Source organism: Thermothelomyces heterothallicus (assembly GCF_042370625.1).
Source record: "Thermothelomyces heterothallicus CBS 202.75 unplaced genomic scaffold P884_scaffold_31, whole genome shotgun sequence".
In the NCBI taxonomy this organism is placed as follows: Eukaryota; Fungi; Ascomycota; class Sordariomycetes; order Sordariales; family Chaetomiaceae; genus Thermothelomyces; species Thermothelomyces heterothallicus.
The window spans coordinates 266,058-281,909 of NW_027192592.1; the positions used below are offsets into that span (position 1 = coordinate 266,058).

The 15,852-nt window shown below is 57.5% G+C and overlaps 5 protein-coding genes across 5 annotated transcripts; 2 read left to right on the plus strand and 3 right to left on the minus strand.

Moving 5' to 3' along the window:
* The first annotated feature begins 791 nt into the window (after positions 1-791).
* On the plus strand, positions 792-2,301 carry P884DRAFT_332403 (uncharacterized protein). The gene has a single exon (XM_069445786.1). The coding sequence runs from the start codon at positions 1,003-1,005 to the stop codon at positions 1,951-1,953; it is 951 nt and encodes a 316-aa protein (XP_069294208.1). The 5' UTR covers positions 792-1,002; the 3' UTR covers positions 1,954-2,301.
* A 629-nt stretch (positions 2,302-2,930) lies between these two features.
* P884DRAFT_332404 (uncharacterized protein) lies at positions 2,931-4,274 on the minus strand (the record flags this gene model as incomplete). The annotated part of the gene is made up of 3 exons (XM_069445787.1): positions 2,931-2,959; positions 3,014-3,161; positions 3,305-4,274. Coding segments are annotated over 3 exons (1,119 nt in total). The 3' UTR covers positions 2,931-2,958.
* Positions 4,275-5,452: 1,178 nt separating this feature from the next.
* Positions 5,453-7,347, minus strand: P884DRAFT_250811 (uncharacterized protein; the record flags this gene model as incomplete). Its single annotated transcript, XM_069440663.1, has 6 exons — positions 5,453-6,049; positions 6,166-6,196; positions 6,285-6,349; positions 6,436-6,553; positions 6,682-7,054; positions 7,168-7,347. 6 exons carry the CDS (start codon positions 7,345-7,347, stop codon positions 5,602-5,604), a joined length of 1,215 nt encoding a protein of 404 aa, XP_069294210.1. The 3' UTR covers positions 5,453-5,601.
* A 2,977-nt stretch (positions 7,348-10,324) lies between these two features.
* P884DRAFT_272781 (S-adenosyl-L-methionine-dependent methyltransferase) lies at positions 10,325-12,114 on the plus strand (the record flags this gene model as incomplete). Its single annotated transcript, XM_069442549.1, has 4 exons — positions 10,325-10,570; positions 10,701-10,830; positions 10,941-11,064; positions 11,337-12,114. 4 exons carry the CDS (start codon positions 10,325-10,327, stop codon positions 12,112-12,114), a joined length of 1,278 nt encoding a protein of 425 aa, XP_069294211.1.
* Positions 12,115-13,650: 1,536 nt separating this feature from the next.
* Positions 13,651-15,840, minus strand: P884DRAFT_210129 (uncharacterized protein; the record flags this gene model as incomplete). Its single annotated transcript, XM_069438981.1, has 3 exons — positions 13,651-13,722; positions 13,876-15,524; positions 15,609-15,840. The coding sequence occupies 3 exons, from the start codon at positions 15,838-15,840 to the stop codon at positions 13,651-13,653; spliced, it is 1,953 nt and encodes a 650-aa protein (XP_069294212.1).
* Between the last annotated feature and the right edge of the window lie 12 nt (positions 15,841-15,852).

Sequence of the window (15,852 nt, forward strand, 5' to 3'; positions counted from 1 at the left end):
CCTTAGACTACGCAACTAGCTCAGGAAAAAATATTAGAATTTCAAGTCCGAATTGTGACGGAAGGTGGCCATTCCTAGGGCTATGACCGCCTTCTCTCGCTGGAAAGTGCAACCTGAAACCCAAACACAAGGAACATTGTCCCCTATTATTAATTATCGTGTGTGCCTGAATCTAAGGCAGGAATCCTCTTTCCTGCGCTTTCCTCTCTTTCACCCCACTACCCAGGCAGAGAATTATTTCAACATCCCTTTGCGCCTGCAGCATCTCGTTCGTTTCTCGCAAATGTTTTGGAATTTGCATCATGGTGCCTTAATTATAGCTTCTTGCACCACATGTGATCTATGACCGGCTGAGGACAGAGAGTGTCGGGAACAAGCGATTATTGAACGAAGAACGCGACAGCGTGGCCTAAAGAATGACATGGAAGATTCAATACGGTCGAGGATTTGACACGACTGACGGAATCATCAATTCAAGAGTTTCTGAGCAATTGATCTTGACGTTCTGGCTTCTGAATGGTGTGGCTGAGTGGCCAACAAGCGACCCCGTCTACGGACAGTACTAGCCAGATATAATATGGCGCGATGCACGAGGCTAAAGGAATCGTGGGCCCTATTGTTCCACCAATGGGGCGCCGAGAAGCCCTGGTTGGGAGACCAATGCGGCAACCGATTTCCTGCTGGCAACCGCTAAGCCCGCAGCGAGCCGTAGACTCGGCCGACAGCGGAGTTGCCCCACGGGCCGATGAGGTGCTTCAACGGAAAGACGGTCGGGTTGCTTTGCCCCGCGTCGGAACCTTTTGAACCTTTTGAACCTTACCAAGTCGCAACGCCTTCCTCGAGTAATCGGCCTCCAGCTCAGTTTCAAGAAATATTACCTATCGATCCCTCCACGATCTCGGATTTCACACGAGGCATTTTGCAGAGCGAGAAGCTCTCGTCCCGGCCCACTCTCGTCCTCCCTCCCTCCCCCAACCAAGAAACGTCCCAAAGCGGCCCAAGATGAAGCTCCTCTACCCGACCACGCTCCGGCTCAACCGCGCCCTCTTGTCGGGCTTTCCGACGGTCACACTCCACGCGTACGACGCCAAAGCGCCGACCCTCCCCGAGGACCTCCTCGACGCCGAGATCCTCGTCACCTGGGCCAACAGCCCCGCCAACCTCTCGTTCGCGGCCCAGAACCTGAAGCAGCTCCGGTGGATCCAGTCGCTCGCGGCGGGGCCCAACGACGTGCTCGCCGCCGGCTTCGACAGGTCGCGCGTCCAGGTGACGACGGGCTCGGGCCTACACGACCGCACCGTGGCCGAGCACGCGCTGGGCCTGCTGCTCAACGCGGCCCGCCGCTTCTATGAGATGCGCGACTGGCAGCTGCGCGGCCAGTGGCCCGGCCACCTGGGCGGACCCCAGCCCGACCGCGAGCCGGGCACCTTCCGTACCCTCCGCGACGCCCGGGTGCTCATCTGGGGCTACGGCAACATCGCCCGCTGCCTGGCGCCGCACCTGACCGCCCTGGGCTCCGTCGTCCGCGGCGTCGCCCGCTCCCCCGGCGTCCGCGGCGGCGTCGAGGTCTTTGCCGAGGACAGCCTGCCCCGCCTCCTGCCCGAGACGGACGCCCTCGTCATGATCCTGCCGGGCGACGCCTCCACCCGGCACGCCCTGAACCGGGAGCGCCTCGCGCTGCTGCCCCGCCACGCCTGGGTCGTCAACGTCGGCCGGGGTTCGTCGGTGGACGAGGACGCCCTCTACGATGCGCTGGAGAAGGAGGAAATCGGCGGCGCCGCCCTCGACGTCTTCGAGCAGGAGCCGCTGCCCGAGGGCCACAAGCTCTACGGGGCCAAGAACCTGATCCTCTCGCCCCACGCCGCCGGCGGCCGGCCGCAGGGCGCCGAGGAGCTCATTGTCGACAACCTGAGGCGCTTCCTCGCTCAGCAGGAGCTGCGGAATAAGCTGTGATGAGAAGAGGAGGAACCATACGATTTGAACGACGACGCGAAACGGCAGCGTAGAAACTAATAAGTTTTGGCGCTTGACTCTACACAGCATTAAATACTTGCTTTTTAATAACATCTCAAAACTTTTAGTAGAAACTATATGATTCTCGTTTAGACATCAAAGACGCATCTTCCGCCTGTTGCCGAGTATTTTTCTTTTTTTTTATATCTTGTTGCATTTGAAACCCACGGGTTTCGGTTCGCTGGTTCAACTCGGATGTGGTTTCATTATTAAAGAAACCTATCATCCGCCGGCGTCCATCTTCCTGCATTCTCCCCCCCTCCCCTCCCCCCCGGTTGACATTCCGACACCTCCTGTGCTGAATATTGATATGACTGCCGATACTACGTGGTATGGTGTGGCGGCTTCCATAATTATTAAGGGTTGTCGCCCACTGCGGGTCATCTGTTCATCCGAACCAGCGAACATTTGCCCACGCGCAACCGACTCCCATCCCCCGGGGGTTCACATGGCAATTCTCGCAGGACAACTTCCACTTCGGCATTGCCTTGTGGTCTCGCCGCTGCTCTCGACGCCGAACTGCTCGCAGGTCTATCAGACGGGAGAAATGCCCTCGGATTGCTGCTGCGTAATATGCGCTGGATCAGAAAATCGGGGCGGCGTTGACCGCTTGGGCTCAACCGAGAGAGGGGCCGGCCGTCGCTCGAAGCCGCGTTAAGTACTCTTCTGTTTCCCCTAATCAATAGGCCATGGGACATGATGACATTCGGGCTGTTAACCTCTGCACCTAGTTTCTGGTGGCGACGGCATGATTGTTTTTCTTGGGCCGCACATAATAGCCGCGGTGGGCGGGCATGAGACAAGTGTTTGGGAGTCATGTCTGGCCAGCTGACCTTGGGCTGGGCCCTGTGCTCCCATATCTTCATGATCCGGAAACGAGGAGCGGTGGCAGAGAGATGGACGCGGCGATGTTTCGTCTCCATGCCGCTGGCCCGTATCTGAAAATCTTGTGTTGGTTAATTATGCGAAATGAGTTGCTCAAGGAAGTAATAATTATTACTAGCTTGTTTCCTGCGTGACCGAGCCCCGTTGTTTCTCCCTGGGATGCTCTGCTCGCCAGAGTTCCTTCTCGCGCCTTAGTGAGAGGCGCACCCAGTGGACCGTGATGGTGGTCCAGATGACGACGAAGATCAAGGGACTTCCCCAGCCTAGGCGTTTGTTATTGTCAGTGACCTGATCTTTGTCTTATTTCCTTTTATTGACTAATTAAAAAAAGGAGGCGGGAGAAACAAATAAAGAAAAAGAAGAAAGAAGAAAAAGAAAAAAGAAGAAAAAGAAAAAAGAAACATACCGACTCCGTAGGCCACTCTCTCGGGCACGGTCCAGATGACGATAAAGGTGCCGATGCTGTCGATCAGGGCGCCGGCGGCCCAGAACCAATTCTGCTGGGCAATCATGTGCCGGAAGCGGGGGCTGGCCTCGTAGCGGGCCATGACGGCGTCTCGGTACTTACGGCCGCCGGCGCCGTCGACGCCGACAATGTCCTCGACGATTGTGAGGACCATGGGGGGTACGCGGGCGCCCTTGGGGACGGAGCTGATCTTGAAGGGGGCCGGGCGGCGGGCGCGGTTCATGCAGCCGGACCAGACGAGCTGGCAGCCGACCTGGGCGAAGAAGAGCGAGACGGGGATGGCGAGGGGCCGGACGAGGGGGTCGTGGGGGATGGAGGCGCCGATGAGGATGGCGGTCATGACGGTGTAGCCGAAGGAGAGGGTCCAGTGGGTGAAGTCGAAGGACCAGCGGGTGCCGCCGCGGGGGCGGTAGGTGTCGCCCATCCAGATGAGCTTTATGCAGCGCAGGCCGAACTCGATACCCGTGACGACGCCGAAGAAGGAGGTGATGATGGCGAAGACGATGCCGCGCCGCAGCGTCGTGCCCAGCACCAGGCCGTAGTAGAGCGAGATTGGCAGCAGGCTCGACTCGAGCACCAGCAGGAACACGACCACCGCCAGTTTCGCCTTGTAGTCGAGGATGCGGTAGCGCAGGCGCGGGAGGCCGGGGAGCTCGGCGAAGTCGATCGGGTCCGGCACCGCTCGGGGAACGGCCGGGGCAACGGCGGTCGGGGCGGCGCCGAGGGCAGCAGCGGAAATTGTAGTTATGGTGGTGGTGGTAGTAGTAGTGGTAGCGGCAGTTCTAGCAGTATTGGGCGTGGGCGTATGGGGTGTCATGGAGGCGATGCCGACTAGATGGGTGCTCGCATTGGGGGTCGAGGGCGCCGGTGGATCTTTCAACTCGTCTTTTTCTCCCGCTTGGTCGGCCATGCTTATTCGCTTGCTCGCTTTCCCGCGTGGCCAATTGACTGAATGATTCACTCGGCTGTTGCTTTTTTCTTTTCTTTTTTTTTTATATGTTTGTTTTCTTGGTAATGGGAAGAAATATAGCCGAGGATCTGGGAAGTGGATCGAGTGGTGGTTCTGCAGTCAGGTCAAGCCAAGGATGGAACAAACACCCCAACCAATGTAAACCAACAGCTCGTTTTTAGAGAGAGGCAATATTCAGTCAACAAAAGAAGAAGAGAACGCATAACGGAAAGGAAAGGAAAGGAAAGGAAGAAAGGATGCACATGCCATTCAGGTAAGCGCCTCGTTAGACAGCGCCGCATGATGTGTGCCATGGCTTGTCTTCATGGAGACAGCAGGGCGACAAAACTGTGACCCTGAACAGCATCTGGCTCGAATATGACGTGGTGAGAGGTGCCTCTAACGCGGGCGTTGGCCATGATTGTGTTCGAGGCGCAACTCGCTCCGGGCATGCGTCAGGCAATGATGTCACCACGCTCGGCTCTGTGTGGCCAGCCGTTGTAAAGTGGATCTCGCTCACTAACTAACCTTAGTGCTCCCCAGTGCCGATCGAATGGGGGTCCTCGCTAGAAGTTAGAAACCCTCACCCTTCAGCAACCACTTTTTCTCACCCAACCCCCCTTCCGCAGACAGGGTCGGGCAGGATGGCAAGTCTCGTGCCGATTTTTAGGCGGCATCTTGCTTTTTTGCCCATTGAACAATTCACTTGTGTGGTTCTCGGAAACCAATGGTAAAATTTGTCTGGTACGTATGTACAGTATCTCTAACTTTCGGTCCCGTTTGTTGTTCTTTCGGGGCCGGGCACTTAACCTCCTGTTTCCCGGTCCTCGGATATTCCATCCCCCTCCCCCTTATCCCATCTGGTCTCATCCGAAAATAAGGGAAAAAAGAAAAATAGTCATACAGTGAGTGCACTGGCATTCAATGCCAGAATGTTCCGCCCACTGACAAAAGAAATTGTGGGACTCGGTCCCCCGCCTGGCTCGCTTGGTCCCGTTGTGGTGGACCGGGCCCCACTAGGGTTCCCGGCCCCACCAGGGTTGCAGCCACCCACATCTTCGCTGCAGGGTGGCCCTGGTCAGCCTCTTCCTTCTTCATCCAACATCGAACTCGATAGCAGTCAGACGAAGATCGTTGATTTCCGCATCCATCCATTCACCCATATCCCGTAACTAACCTTAATTATACGCCGAATCCGACACGTCCCCCTCTTCTCTCCCGGGCAGCTTTTGAAAACGCCTTCAACCGTGACTGTTTTCTCCAGTCCCATAGGATCACTGATCCATGATCACTTCCAGCGGTCCATGGAGCGCACTGCAGGGCTTGCCTCGGTGCCGTAGGTGGTCGTGACGGCGACGTGGTCCGTCCTCACAATGGCTCCCTTGGGCGGCAGTGCCGGGCGGGACTGCGGCGAGGTGTAGTCGTCCACCCTGGAGACAATGTTGGTCTGGCTGTCGTGCCCGTCGCTCTTGCGCCCTTCCTCGCAGCTGCCCGAGTCGACGACGGTATCGAGCTGCGAGATGGCCATCGGATCCTTCGGCCCGCCGCCGCGGCGGAACCCGCGTCCGGACGAGAGCTCCATGTCCGATGCCATATGGCCGCTGCGCGACCCCGGGTGCTTCTCGTACCGGTTGTACGAATTCGACGACGAGAAAGTGCGCCGCCCGACTACGTAGTCTGCCAGGGGCTTCAGGATGGGGATCGAGGCGGCGATCATGATGGTCGAGCCTTCGATGCTATCGACGGCCGAACGTCAGTATGTTGCGGGCGTCGACAGGGTGGAGTGGGAAAAACAAAAAAGACTAAACAAGGAAAAAAAAAAGGGGGGGGAGGGGATTGGGATATATCTTACGCGGTCCAGATGGTGAGATCGGCAGTATCGTCTATTTAAACAAAACGGCCGTGAGCACCCGGTTCAGTGCCCCGTACGGTATAGGCTCTTGGGGACCGGAGTTGGTGGTCTCCACTTACAGACAAAGTCGGGGCTAGCAAGACCCGGAAGACGCGTGCACTTGTAAATGGCGACGATGCCGGCCCTGTAGTGTAGGGAGAGGTCAGTAAGGGTGATCGCAAAGGGACGGCTTGACGCTCAAATAAGGGGAGATATGGGGAAAGAACTTACACTGAACCGATGCCCAGGGCAAAACTGAGCGCGATCTTCTTCTTGAGGCTCATTTGGAGCTTGAGGAGGACGATGGAGGGGTAGACGGCAAAGTACAAGTCGACAAATCCAGAGAAGGCTTTGGGGCGCGGGATCGGGTCAGCCAACTGGGGGATACAATGGCAAAAAAATTAGGTTGTCGCTTGTGACGTTTTTGCCTGCGAGGCGAGTGGTGCAAGAGGAAGGAGAGGGAGAGGTCAAACTCACAGCCAGCGTAGATGGAGTAATTGACCAGGATCCAGGGGTTGATGCATTTCCCCTTGACGCTGAAGTCCCACATGGATCGGGTGGGAGTGCACTGCCCGAAGAGGATGCCGACGCAGCCCATCAGGCTCAGCTGGCAGAAGATGGCCAGGAACCACAGGAAGATGGAGTGCAGCCGGGACGGGTTCATCATGCGCGTCAGCAGCGCCACGACGGCCAGCTTGGGCAGGCCGAAGGACAAGATGCCCGGGCAAAAGGCGACCATGGTGTAGAAGATGGCGCCTCCCAGCTGGTCGTCGGTGAGGAGGGCGGCGTGGTGGCCGCTACCGCTCTGGACCGCCTTGGATGTGATGGCTACCGTGGCCCAGCTGCAGAGCTGTCGGGGAGCATAAAACGGCGTTGTCAGCGTATTTGTTCTGTCTTATCTCGAGGGGGGACACGAGACCATTACCGCACGGGGCGGCCGCCGGGACATAAAAAACAACATACCATGGCCACGATCATGAAGTAGTCGTCCAGATGCATCTTGCCCAGGAGGTAGATACGGGTGAACAACCGGGCTCCCACGAACAGCGTGCTGAGGACGGTGACGGCGATGGTAGTCGCCAGGATTGTCGGCCCCTTGTCGGTGTCGACAATGTCGGGCGCAGAAGGACTAGCGGCGGCCATGGCGATTGCGGGCTCTTATTTCCTAATTCTTCTTGTTCTTGCGACTGTCTTGTAGATCTCTTTTCGGTCCCGCAGGTCGGCGATTTCGGGAGAGTCGTGGGATTTCGAGATCAGATCCACCACCACAAGGAGTCAAACTACCGCACGAAAGACCGATGTTCCCGATGTTCCCGTCGGCGAGAGGAGCCCAAATCCTTTGCGATTGCCTCGGGGCAAAGGGCGTAAACCATGTGCTGAGGTGCTGAGTCGACCCTGTCGAAGCCAGAGCCGCTGCATCAAACGAGTGGAAAGACGGGGAAGCACGACATGGCGGATGGAGAGAGATCGTAAGAGGAGGAATCGTACCGCGTGTGTTGTGTGGGTTGGACACAGCAAGATATCCGCCAGCCCGTGGACGAGACAAGAGAGTGCCTCCTACACAGTGCACAGTGAATGCCACAGTCGAAGGTTCCACGGAGGGTGATCTGACATAGCCCATGACTCGATTTCAAAAAGATTGGCCTTCAACGGTCAGGGGATAATTTGCCCATTCAGGGGTCGATGCGCCTCAAAGTCACTATTTACACTACTGCTGAGCTACCAAGTACGTTAAAGGATAATTCTCGGAGATCCGTAATCCGTACATACACTAGTTAACTTGATTACTTGTGTACACAGAGGGTACACTACATCAATTCCCTCCGCGACGAGCTCACTGGCGGAGTGTCCGGTGCTCTGCAGCGAAGAAGCCCTTCCGCCAAGAGGACGATCCCTTGCCCGTGCACCAGAGCTTGTTTCCGGCCGGGGACGGGGTACGCAGCGCTGTAAGCCGATAGGCCAATGCTTGGTTCTCGGTGTGTCAGGAACATGGGATGCTTGTCGCGAAGGCTTCCAGGCCCCTGGGTTGGACCAACGGCGAGCGCGCTAGTGATTCTTCAATGATTCGGCAACCCCAAGATCATTATTTGACTACGGATTAACTACGGATTATTCCGTACATAGTTACTCAGCAAGTGAGCAGTTAACGCCATGCGGGGGATGGTTCGCGGACTGCGAACGAGCATTGCTGCAGTTCTTTTCGCCTCTCTCCCCCTCCCCCTCCCACTTCCCCCCCCCCCCCCCCCCCCGGGGCCCAGGCACCTCGACGAGGGGTCGCCGGTTGCATGTTCGGCAGCAAAAAGAGGGGGTCCCAACCTCCCCCTCGTCCTCTGCTGAGGCCCTCCGCGCACGCGAGGAAGTCTGGCCTTCCATACTAGTAGGATGGTCCATGGAGACAAGAGAGGGCCCTTCAGTATCCAATCGAACCACGAACGTGGTGTGCGTGTGTGTGTGCTCCGGTGGTACATACTTGCAGCATACACGCATATGCATATTGCGTTCTGTTAAAATTTCTCACCCTTTAGGTAGCGTAGAGTTGCAATCCGTAGTGTTGCGATTGCAGTCGTGACATACATAGTAGACATACCCGGGAAATTTCCCTTCCCAATTCCATGTTCTCTGCGCTGGACTCATTTTGGGGGCCATTTTCTGAAATGTCCAACAGATTGCTGGGCAGCCCCGCCTCGCTTAGCGGCTTTCGTAGTGTAGATACACTATATTCCCCTTGTCTTCATGGTGTTATGTTGGTGTTACTCCGTAGTGTATGTCTGAACGAATCGTATGAGGAGCCGTTGCATGGTCAAGGGACAGGGGAGATTGTATCTATGTACTATGTATGTACTTACATACATTGGGAAAGTTTGGACGCGGAGCACAGGAAAGGCGCTTCTCTTTGGTGGGTAGTGTATTCCAAGGTAATGTCAGATCGGTGGGACTTTGCGCATTTATTACCACAGTATGTAGTGTACTGCGTATCCCGTCCCTGCAGGATTACTCTGGTACTGTGCGTATGGTCCGGAGTGTGTGTGCTCTTTCTTTCTCCTCATGCCACCAACCTCTGGTATAGTGTGCTTCGTAATGTAATGGCAACCATGAGATCGGGCATGCGGAACTCTCCAACGGTCCTTGTTGCTATTTTATTTCTTGCTTTGCAAATGTCGTCCTTCGTGCGATTCCGAGTTCCGAACGGGCGGCTGAAAGAAGCCACCCTCAACTTATTGGATGCCCCATGCCCTCCCGCGTTGCCGTGGCCCCCCAGAAATGGCGCATATTCCACGACAGAACGCCACAGTCCGCGGTCTCGGGTCCTCGGTCAAGAGCGTGTGGGAGAAAGGTCCCAACCAAAGCACGACCCAAAAGACGGACGTACTTGGTAAGGAGTTCGCAATCAATATATGTATGTATATAGCATAGTGTAAATACGTACGAGGATGTAGTGTCGGTAGATAGCTACGATATACGCGCACAGTACGTGTAAGTGCCTTATGTACTGCCAACACCATGCCGGCTATCGTGCCGTGACGCTAATGCCAACCTAGCACTAATCTCCGCACTTAAACACAATGCGAGGCCTTGTTGGAGGGTAGTATCTAGTTAGTATGTGCCAAGTATTTGATTGTGCCATGGTCAGTCCATCGCATACCAACTGTACCCGTACCACAGAACACTACTGTGTATGTAATATTTGGCATACTATAATTAACGAGGAGTGCCGATCCTCGGGCACCTGTGTCACACTATTGGACTCCGTAGTGTACGCGAAGCACCAAACTCGGCATATCACCAACGTGTTAATGCAGGGCCGGCATCACGGTTACAGGGAACTCGGGCTCGGGTCGGGAGCTCAGGGGGCTCGGGGGGAAACATGACATAAACTACCAGGGCCCAGGGGAGGATGCTCCAGTTGCCTTTGCTTTGCTGCTTTTCCGAGCCCGTCTTTTATGTTCTTGCCTCGAAAGCCGGGATAGCCCGAGAAGTCCCCTTGCCCACCCCCTAAGTCCTGTTCTCGAGAGTTCCTGTATTATACATTCTTGTTTCAGCTCCATCTCGCCGTCCTCTCTCGACAGGACAAGAGCGCGAACCGTCTTACTCAACCTTAACCAGGATTCCGACGATCAACATGGCACCAAGCGACAACGGGCATGCGAACGGCAAACCGGCCGCGCCCGCGGTCGACATCTCTGTCGCCCTGAACCCCAACGCTCCGGAGAGAGTGCCGGGTCTGATCCAGGAGATCGCAGCGGCCGGCCAGGCTCTGAATTTTGACGACAGCGCCGCTCGACTGCAGCTGCTCGAGAAGGCCCGTGACCTGGTCCGCGCCCTCGAGACCCCTAGAGAAACCATGATCAAGCACCTCTGGGCTCAGGTATGTAAGCTCTGCGCTCCTTATCGCGCTCACTGCACCCCATCAGCACCACAATAACCATCATGATGATCACGGAGACGTGCGAACCAGTCTCGCCGGATGCTAATTATGTGTTGGGTTCACCGTGCAGCCAGCCTGCCTCCTGGCGCTGACCATCGGCGTCAACACTGGGCTCTTTCACCTCCTGATCGAAGACGGGGCCGGCCCCAAGAAGGCTGAGGGCCTTGCTGCCAAGCTCGGCATCCACCCTCCTCTACTGTGTACGTACATACACCCATAGGTACCCGTCACCCGCTATCTCGCGCGCTCTCGCCTTTTCTCAAACCTTGGGTGGGATAACCCGTGACTAATAACGGCTTTGGAAATCCAGGCCGGCTGCTACGGCACGTTGCAGCGATGGGTTACATCACTGAGGTTGGACCCGACGAGTACAAGGCGACCAACTTTACCAAGTCTTTGACAATCCCCATCATTGGGGATGGATACCCATGCATGTAAGTGTGTTGTTAGTGTATACCTCTCACCACCGCCCCAAACCCCTTCCCCCCCTCCCCCCACCACCTCCCCCCCCTTCCCTCCCGGTCCCGGCCCCCCACACTTCCTTCGAAGAACAGAGAAAAGGGGAAAACAAAGTGGGGGCTCGGATTCGCTGCTCTGTTCCCTCCTTTGCCCCCAGTCGTCCCGTCCAGGCTCCGAATTCACCGAGTCCACTCAGACTGACCTTTTGCTCTTCTCCTTCTCTCCTGGTTTCCCCCCGCCAATCCAGTCTTGGCGGTTGCTACCCTGCTCTCATCGAGACACCGAAATGGCTTGCGGAGCACCAATGGCAGACGCCCAACGACGTGGCGAACGGCCCGTACCAGAAGGCCTACCAGACCAAGCTCAACTTCTTTGAGTGGCTGCAGTCGAACCAGCCGTACGGGAAACAGTTCAACCACCACATGGGCGGCTACCGGCAGGGCCGACCGTCCTGGATGGACCCGGACTTCTACCCGGTGAAGGAGCGGCTGGTGACGGGCCTGGACGAGGGAGCCGAGTCGGTGCTGCTGGTCGACATCGGCGGCGGCCTCGGCCACGACCTGGGCGAGTTCCGGCGCAAGCACCCGGACGCGCCGGGCCGGCTGGTGCTGCAGGACCTCAAGGTCGTCATCGACCAGGTGCACGACCTCGACCCCCGCATCGAGCCCATGGCGTACGACTTCCACACCGAGCAACCCATCGTCGGCGCCCGCGCCTACTACATGCACAGCGTCCTGCACGACTGGCCCGACGAGGTCTGCACCAGCATCCTCAACCGCGTCGCCGCCGCCATGCGTCCGGGCTACAGCCGCCTGCTCATCAACGAGAACGTGATCCCCGGCACCAACGCCGACTGGCAGGCCACCGCCCTCGACCTCATGGTCATGGCCTTGCTGAGCTCCCGCGAGCGCACCGAGGAAGACTGGCGCCGCCTCCTCGAGGGCGCCGGCCTCAAGATCGTCAAGATCTGGAGCACCGATAAGCAGAACGGCGTCGAGAGTCTGATTGAGTGCGAGCTGGCTTGATTGATCGGCCCGTGCCGTCCTTGATGAATGCTTCCGGCCGCCTCCTCCCTCTCCTCCCCCCCAATAAACACAACGCCCTCCTTTCCCTCTCGTGACATAATTAACCATGCCAATGCCAAGCACAATATGCACGTACCTGAATGGACTCCTCGAGCAGTCAGGGAAAGACCGTGAGGAGAGGAGGGGAACGGGAGAGAGGAGAATTGAAGGCCTGATGTGTGTGTTGATGTTGCACCCGATCAGGAGGAATATATGCAAGGTTCAAAGTAGTCGTATCCCTAATGAATCTTTTTTTTTAACCTGAGGGTACCTAGATGAGACCGGAAGAAAGCATAATTAAAGACGGTGAAGCACAAGTAGTGATGAGAATGAGACATGACAACGATCAAACCCCTAATTGCCAGAGCGAGCCGTTGCAAACGAAACAAGGGGGAAAATCGCGGGAAAATGTGGGATTGGGGACAGAGAATGGCGCGATAGAGCCGAGAATTACGCTCTCCGTAGGTAATTAACCAACTGCGAGTACTGAGAACACATATTACCTTCTCACCTATCGGTGTTCCTATATACAACTTTCGAAAACCGTTGTGGGTGGCGCCATGATAGGTTGAATGTTTTCCCGGCATACCTTATACAAAGTTGGGTGATGAAAGGAAGAACCTTGCATAGGCGCCGAAGAGGAAGAAGGCTTGATGCTTCACTCTCGTAGTTACTTGCCACTTGCCCCGTGCTTCCTCTTCCGAGGGCAGGCGGCCGCAGTCGTGATCAGGCATCCATGCAGCCAACATCCAAATACACAGTATTAATTACACTTGGGAGGCGGGAAGGTAGCCAACTACCTGAAATGCAGTCTTGGCTTCGACGCACAATCCTAATAATACCCCCCCCACAAAATGAACAAAAAGCAATGGAAAGAAAGAAAGGCAGGAAGAAAGAAATCGAAGTAGGAGAGATGACAATACGGACCTCGCAGTTGACACCCACCCGCCATATCAATATCAACACAGAAGAATAATTAATAGTAGAAATCATAGAGACAAATGGCTATTGACTGAATATTCACCGTGGCAAGAATGACTGGTCCAGGTGACTAAGGAAAGCTAGGAATCGACTCTACAAGATGTCTATGCGAAAAAAAGAATAAAAAAAGAAAGAAAAGAAGGAAACCAACCCTTCACTCAGCTTTATTAAGGAGACTGCCAAAAGCAAAGTCCGGGCCACGCTGAACTTCGACAGTGGACTAATTAATTACGCAGTGTATCTATGAAAATGGAGGAAACAGAGAACAAGGGAAACGACAGGGAACACGGCGAATGACCACTTGGACGGCACTAAGAAAGAGACATTGAACCGCACACGAGTCGGTAGACAACAAGGGATGTAATTATGCATGTACAAGAATCAGATTGCGTTTTGGGCCAGGATGGCAACCAGCCGCTGACTTGTATGGTTATTGTCCTAAATGAAAAAAAAATCCATCAAGCCCAGGGGAGGCGAGCCCAGGTGAGAAAGCGCGATTCCTTGGAGCGCTTGTAATTAAGGCAATCTGCCCTGCCTCTTCTCCTCCTTGTTCGTCTTCGGAGGTCCGTACCGGATCAGGTCGGCCGCCTAATTAATATATCGTCAGTTTCTTTGATGCCGAACGAGGGATAATAGGAGGAAACCTCCCCGGGGGGGGGGGGTTGGGTCGGGGGAAGCTGAAGCAAACAAAAGAAGGGACAAGAAGGGAAAGGGGAAACAACAACAACAAAAAAAAGTCACCTTTTCGGCGACCGCGTAGACGGTCTGGCAGGTATTGGCGCCGGGGAGGGTGGGGAAGATGCTGGCGTCGACGACACGGAGGCGATCGACGCCGTAGACGCGCAGCTCCTGGTCGACGACGCCGCCGAGGTGCCTGGGCAGCATGGCGCAGGTCCCCGCCGGGTGGTACACGGTCGGGGCGAGCGAGCGGGCCAGGTAGGCGGCGAACTGGTCGTCCGTCTGGACGTCCGGGCCCGGGGCGAGCTCGGCGGCGCGCCAGGGCCGCGTGCGCGGGTTGTCGAGGTGGTAGCGGCGCGTGAAGCGGATCAGGTCGGCCATGACGGCGGCGTCGAGCGGGTTCGACAGGGCGCGGTAGTCGACCAGCGGCTCCGCCCCGGACGGGTCGCGCGGGTCGACGGCGACGGTGCCCCGGCTCAGCGGGTGCAGGTCGACCAGGAGGCCGCTGGTCGAGCCGCCGGTGAGGACGAGGTTGTAGAAGGCCGTGCCGTTGCTGCGCAGCGCCCGCGCCAGCGACGCCATCTGGGCCCGGTACCCGGCCGCCACCGTCCTGTCCGTGCCGGGGGCCAGGGCCAGGCTGTGGTTCTGGGCCGCCAGGGCGGCCGACAGGTTGGCCGCCCGCGGGGACACGACGGCGAAGGGGAGCCACGCGGCCGCGTTGCCCGTGGCGATCGAGTTGGGACCCGTGCGGTTCTCGGCCCAGACCTCGTCCACCCATCTCGAGAAGTTGCGGTCCAGGAAGACGTCCTCGGGGGCCGGGTGGATCGTGAAGTTCTCGTACCCGAAGGCCGCCTGGATCATGGCGTGGTCCTGAAAGTTCTGCCCCACGCCGGGCAGGTCGACGACCGTGCGGATGCCCGCCGACTCGAGGAGCTTGCGCGGCCCGATGCCGCTCAGCTGGAGCACCTGGGGGCTGTGGATGCCGCCGGCCGCCACGATGACCTCCTTCCTCGCGCTGACTCGTGTTTCCCGGCTGCCCTTCTTACCGGAACCTGCGCCGTCTTCTTCGACGACGGGGACGAACGCGACTCCCGCGGCCGTGGTCCCCTCCAGCGCGACCCTGGTCACCCTGGAGCCCGTCGCGAGGTGATAGTTGGTGCGGTCGGCGGCCCTGTCGTGGTGGCCCGTCCTCGCGTACGACCGCTCCACCCGCCAGGGGTCCATGAAGGTCGGATACCAGTACACGCCCGGCCGGCCGGACCCGCTGTCCCTCGCGAACGCGACCCCGGGAATGCCCTCGAAGGCCTCCATCTGCGCCGCCGTGCCGGGGTACTGGAATGACGGCCAGCCGGCGTACACGCCCGACGTGTTCCCCCAGAAGCTGGTGTCGTACGTGATGCCGGCCGAGTCCGTGACCGCGGCGTCGGGCGGGACAAAGTTCAGCGCCCTCTTGAAGTACGGCAGCAGCCCTTCCCAGTTCCAGTGCGAGTCCTCGCCGAAGAAGCTCCCCCACCGCGTGTAGTCCTCTGCCGTGCCCCGGATCGTCATCATGGCATTGACCGCGCTGGACCCGCCGATCACCTTTCCGGCCAGGACCGCAACCGTCCGGTTTGCGAGGTTGGTCTGGGGCACCGACTGGATGTTGAACAGCAGAGTCGGGTCCGTCATGCCCATGAAGCCTCCTTGAACGGTCGAGATGGCCGAGGAGTTGCCTTGGGGTACACAGGGGAGGTCAACGACAGCACGCACAAAAGGAGGCAGAGTACATGGAGGGCGCCTGGGAACCGGAGAATTACTCAGCTGGCCATATTCCACCACGAGCACCGTCGTTTTGCCATCCTCGGTCAGCCGGTCAGCCACGGTAAGACCGGCCGTGCCGCCTCCAACGACGATGTAGTCGTACTCCCCATCGACCCCGCGGCCGCCCACAAATACTTTTGATGCATGGTTCATCCGGAGATATGCCAGGCCGGACTGCTGGAGAAGAGTGAGCATCGTGGCAACAAGAAGGGTGCGGAGCCGAGCCATGTTGATGTCGGC

Coding starts and splice junctions, on each gene's coding strand:
- P884DRAFT_332403 (XM_069445786.1), top strand. CDS start 1,003: ATGAAGCTCCTCTACCCGACCACGCTCCGGCTCAACCGCGCCCTCTTG.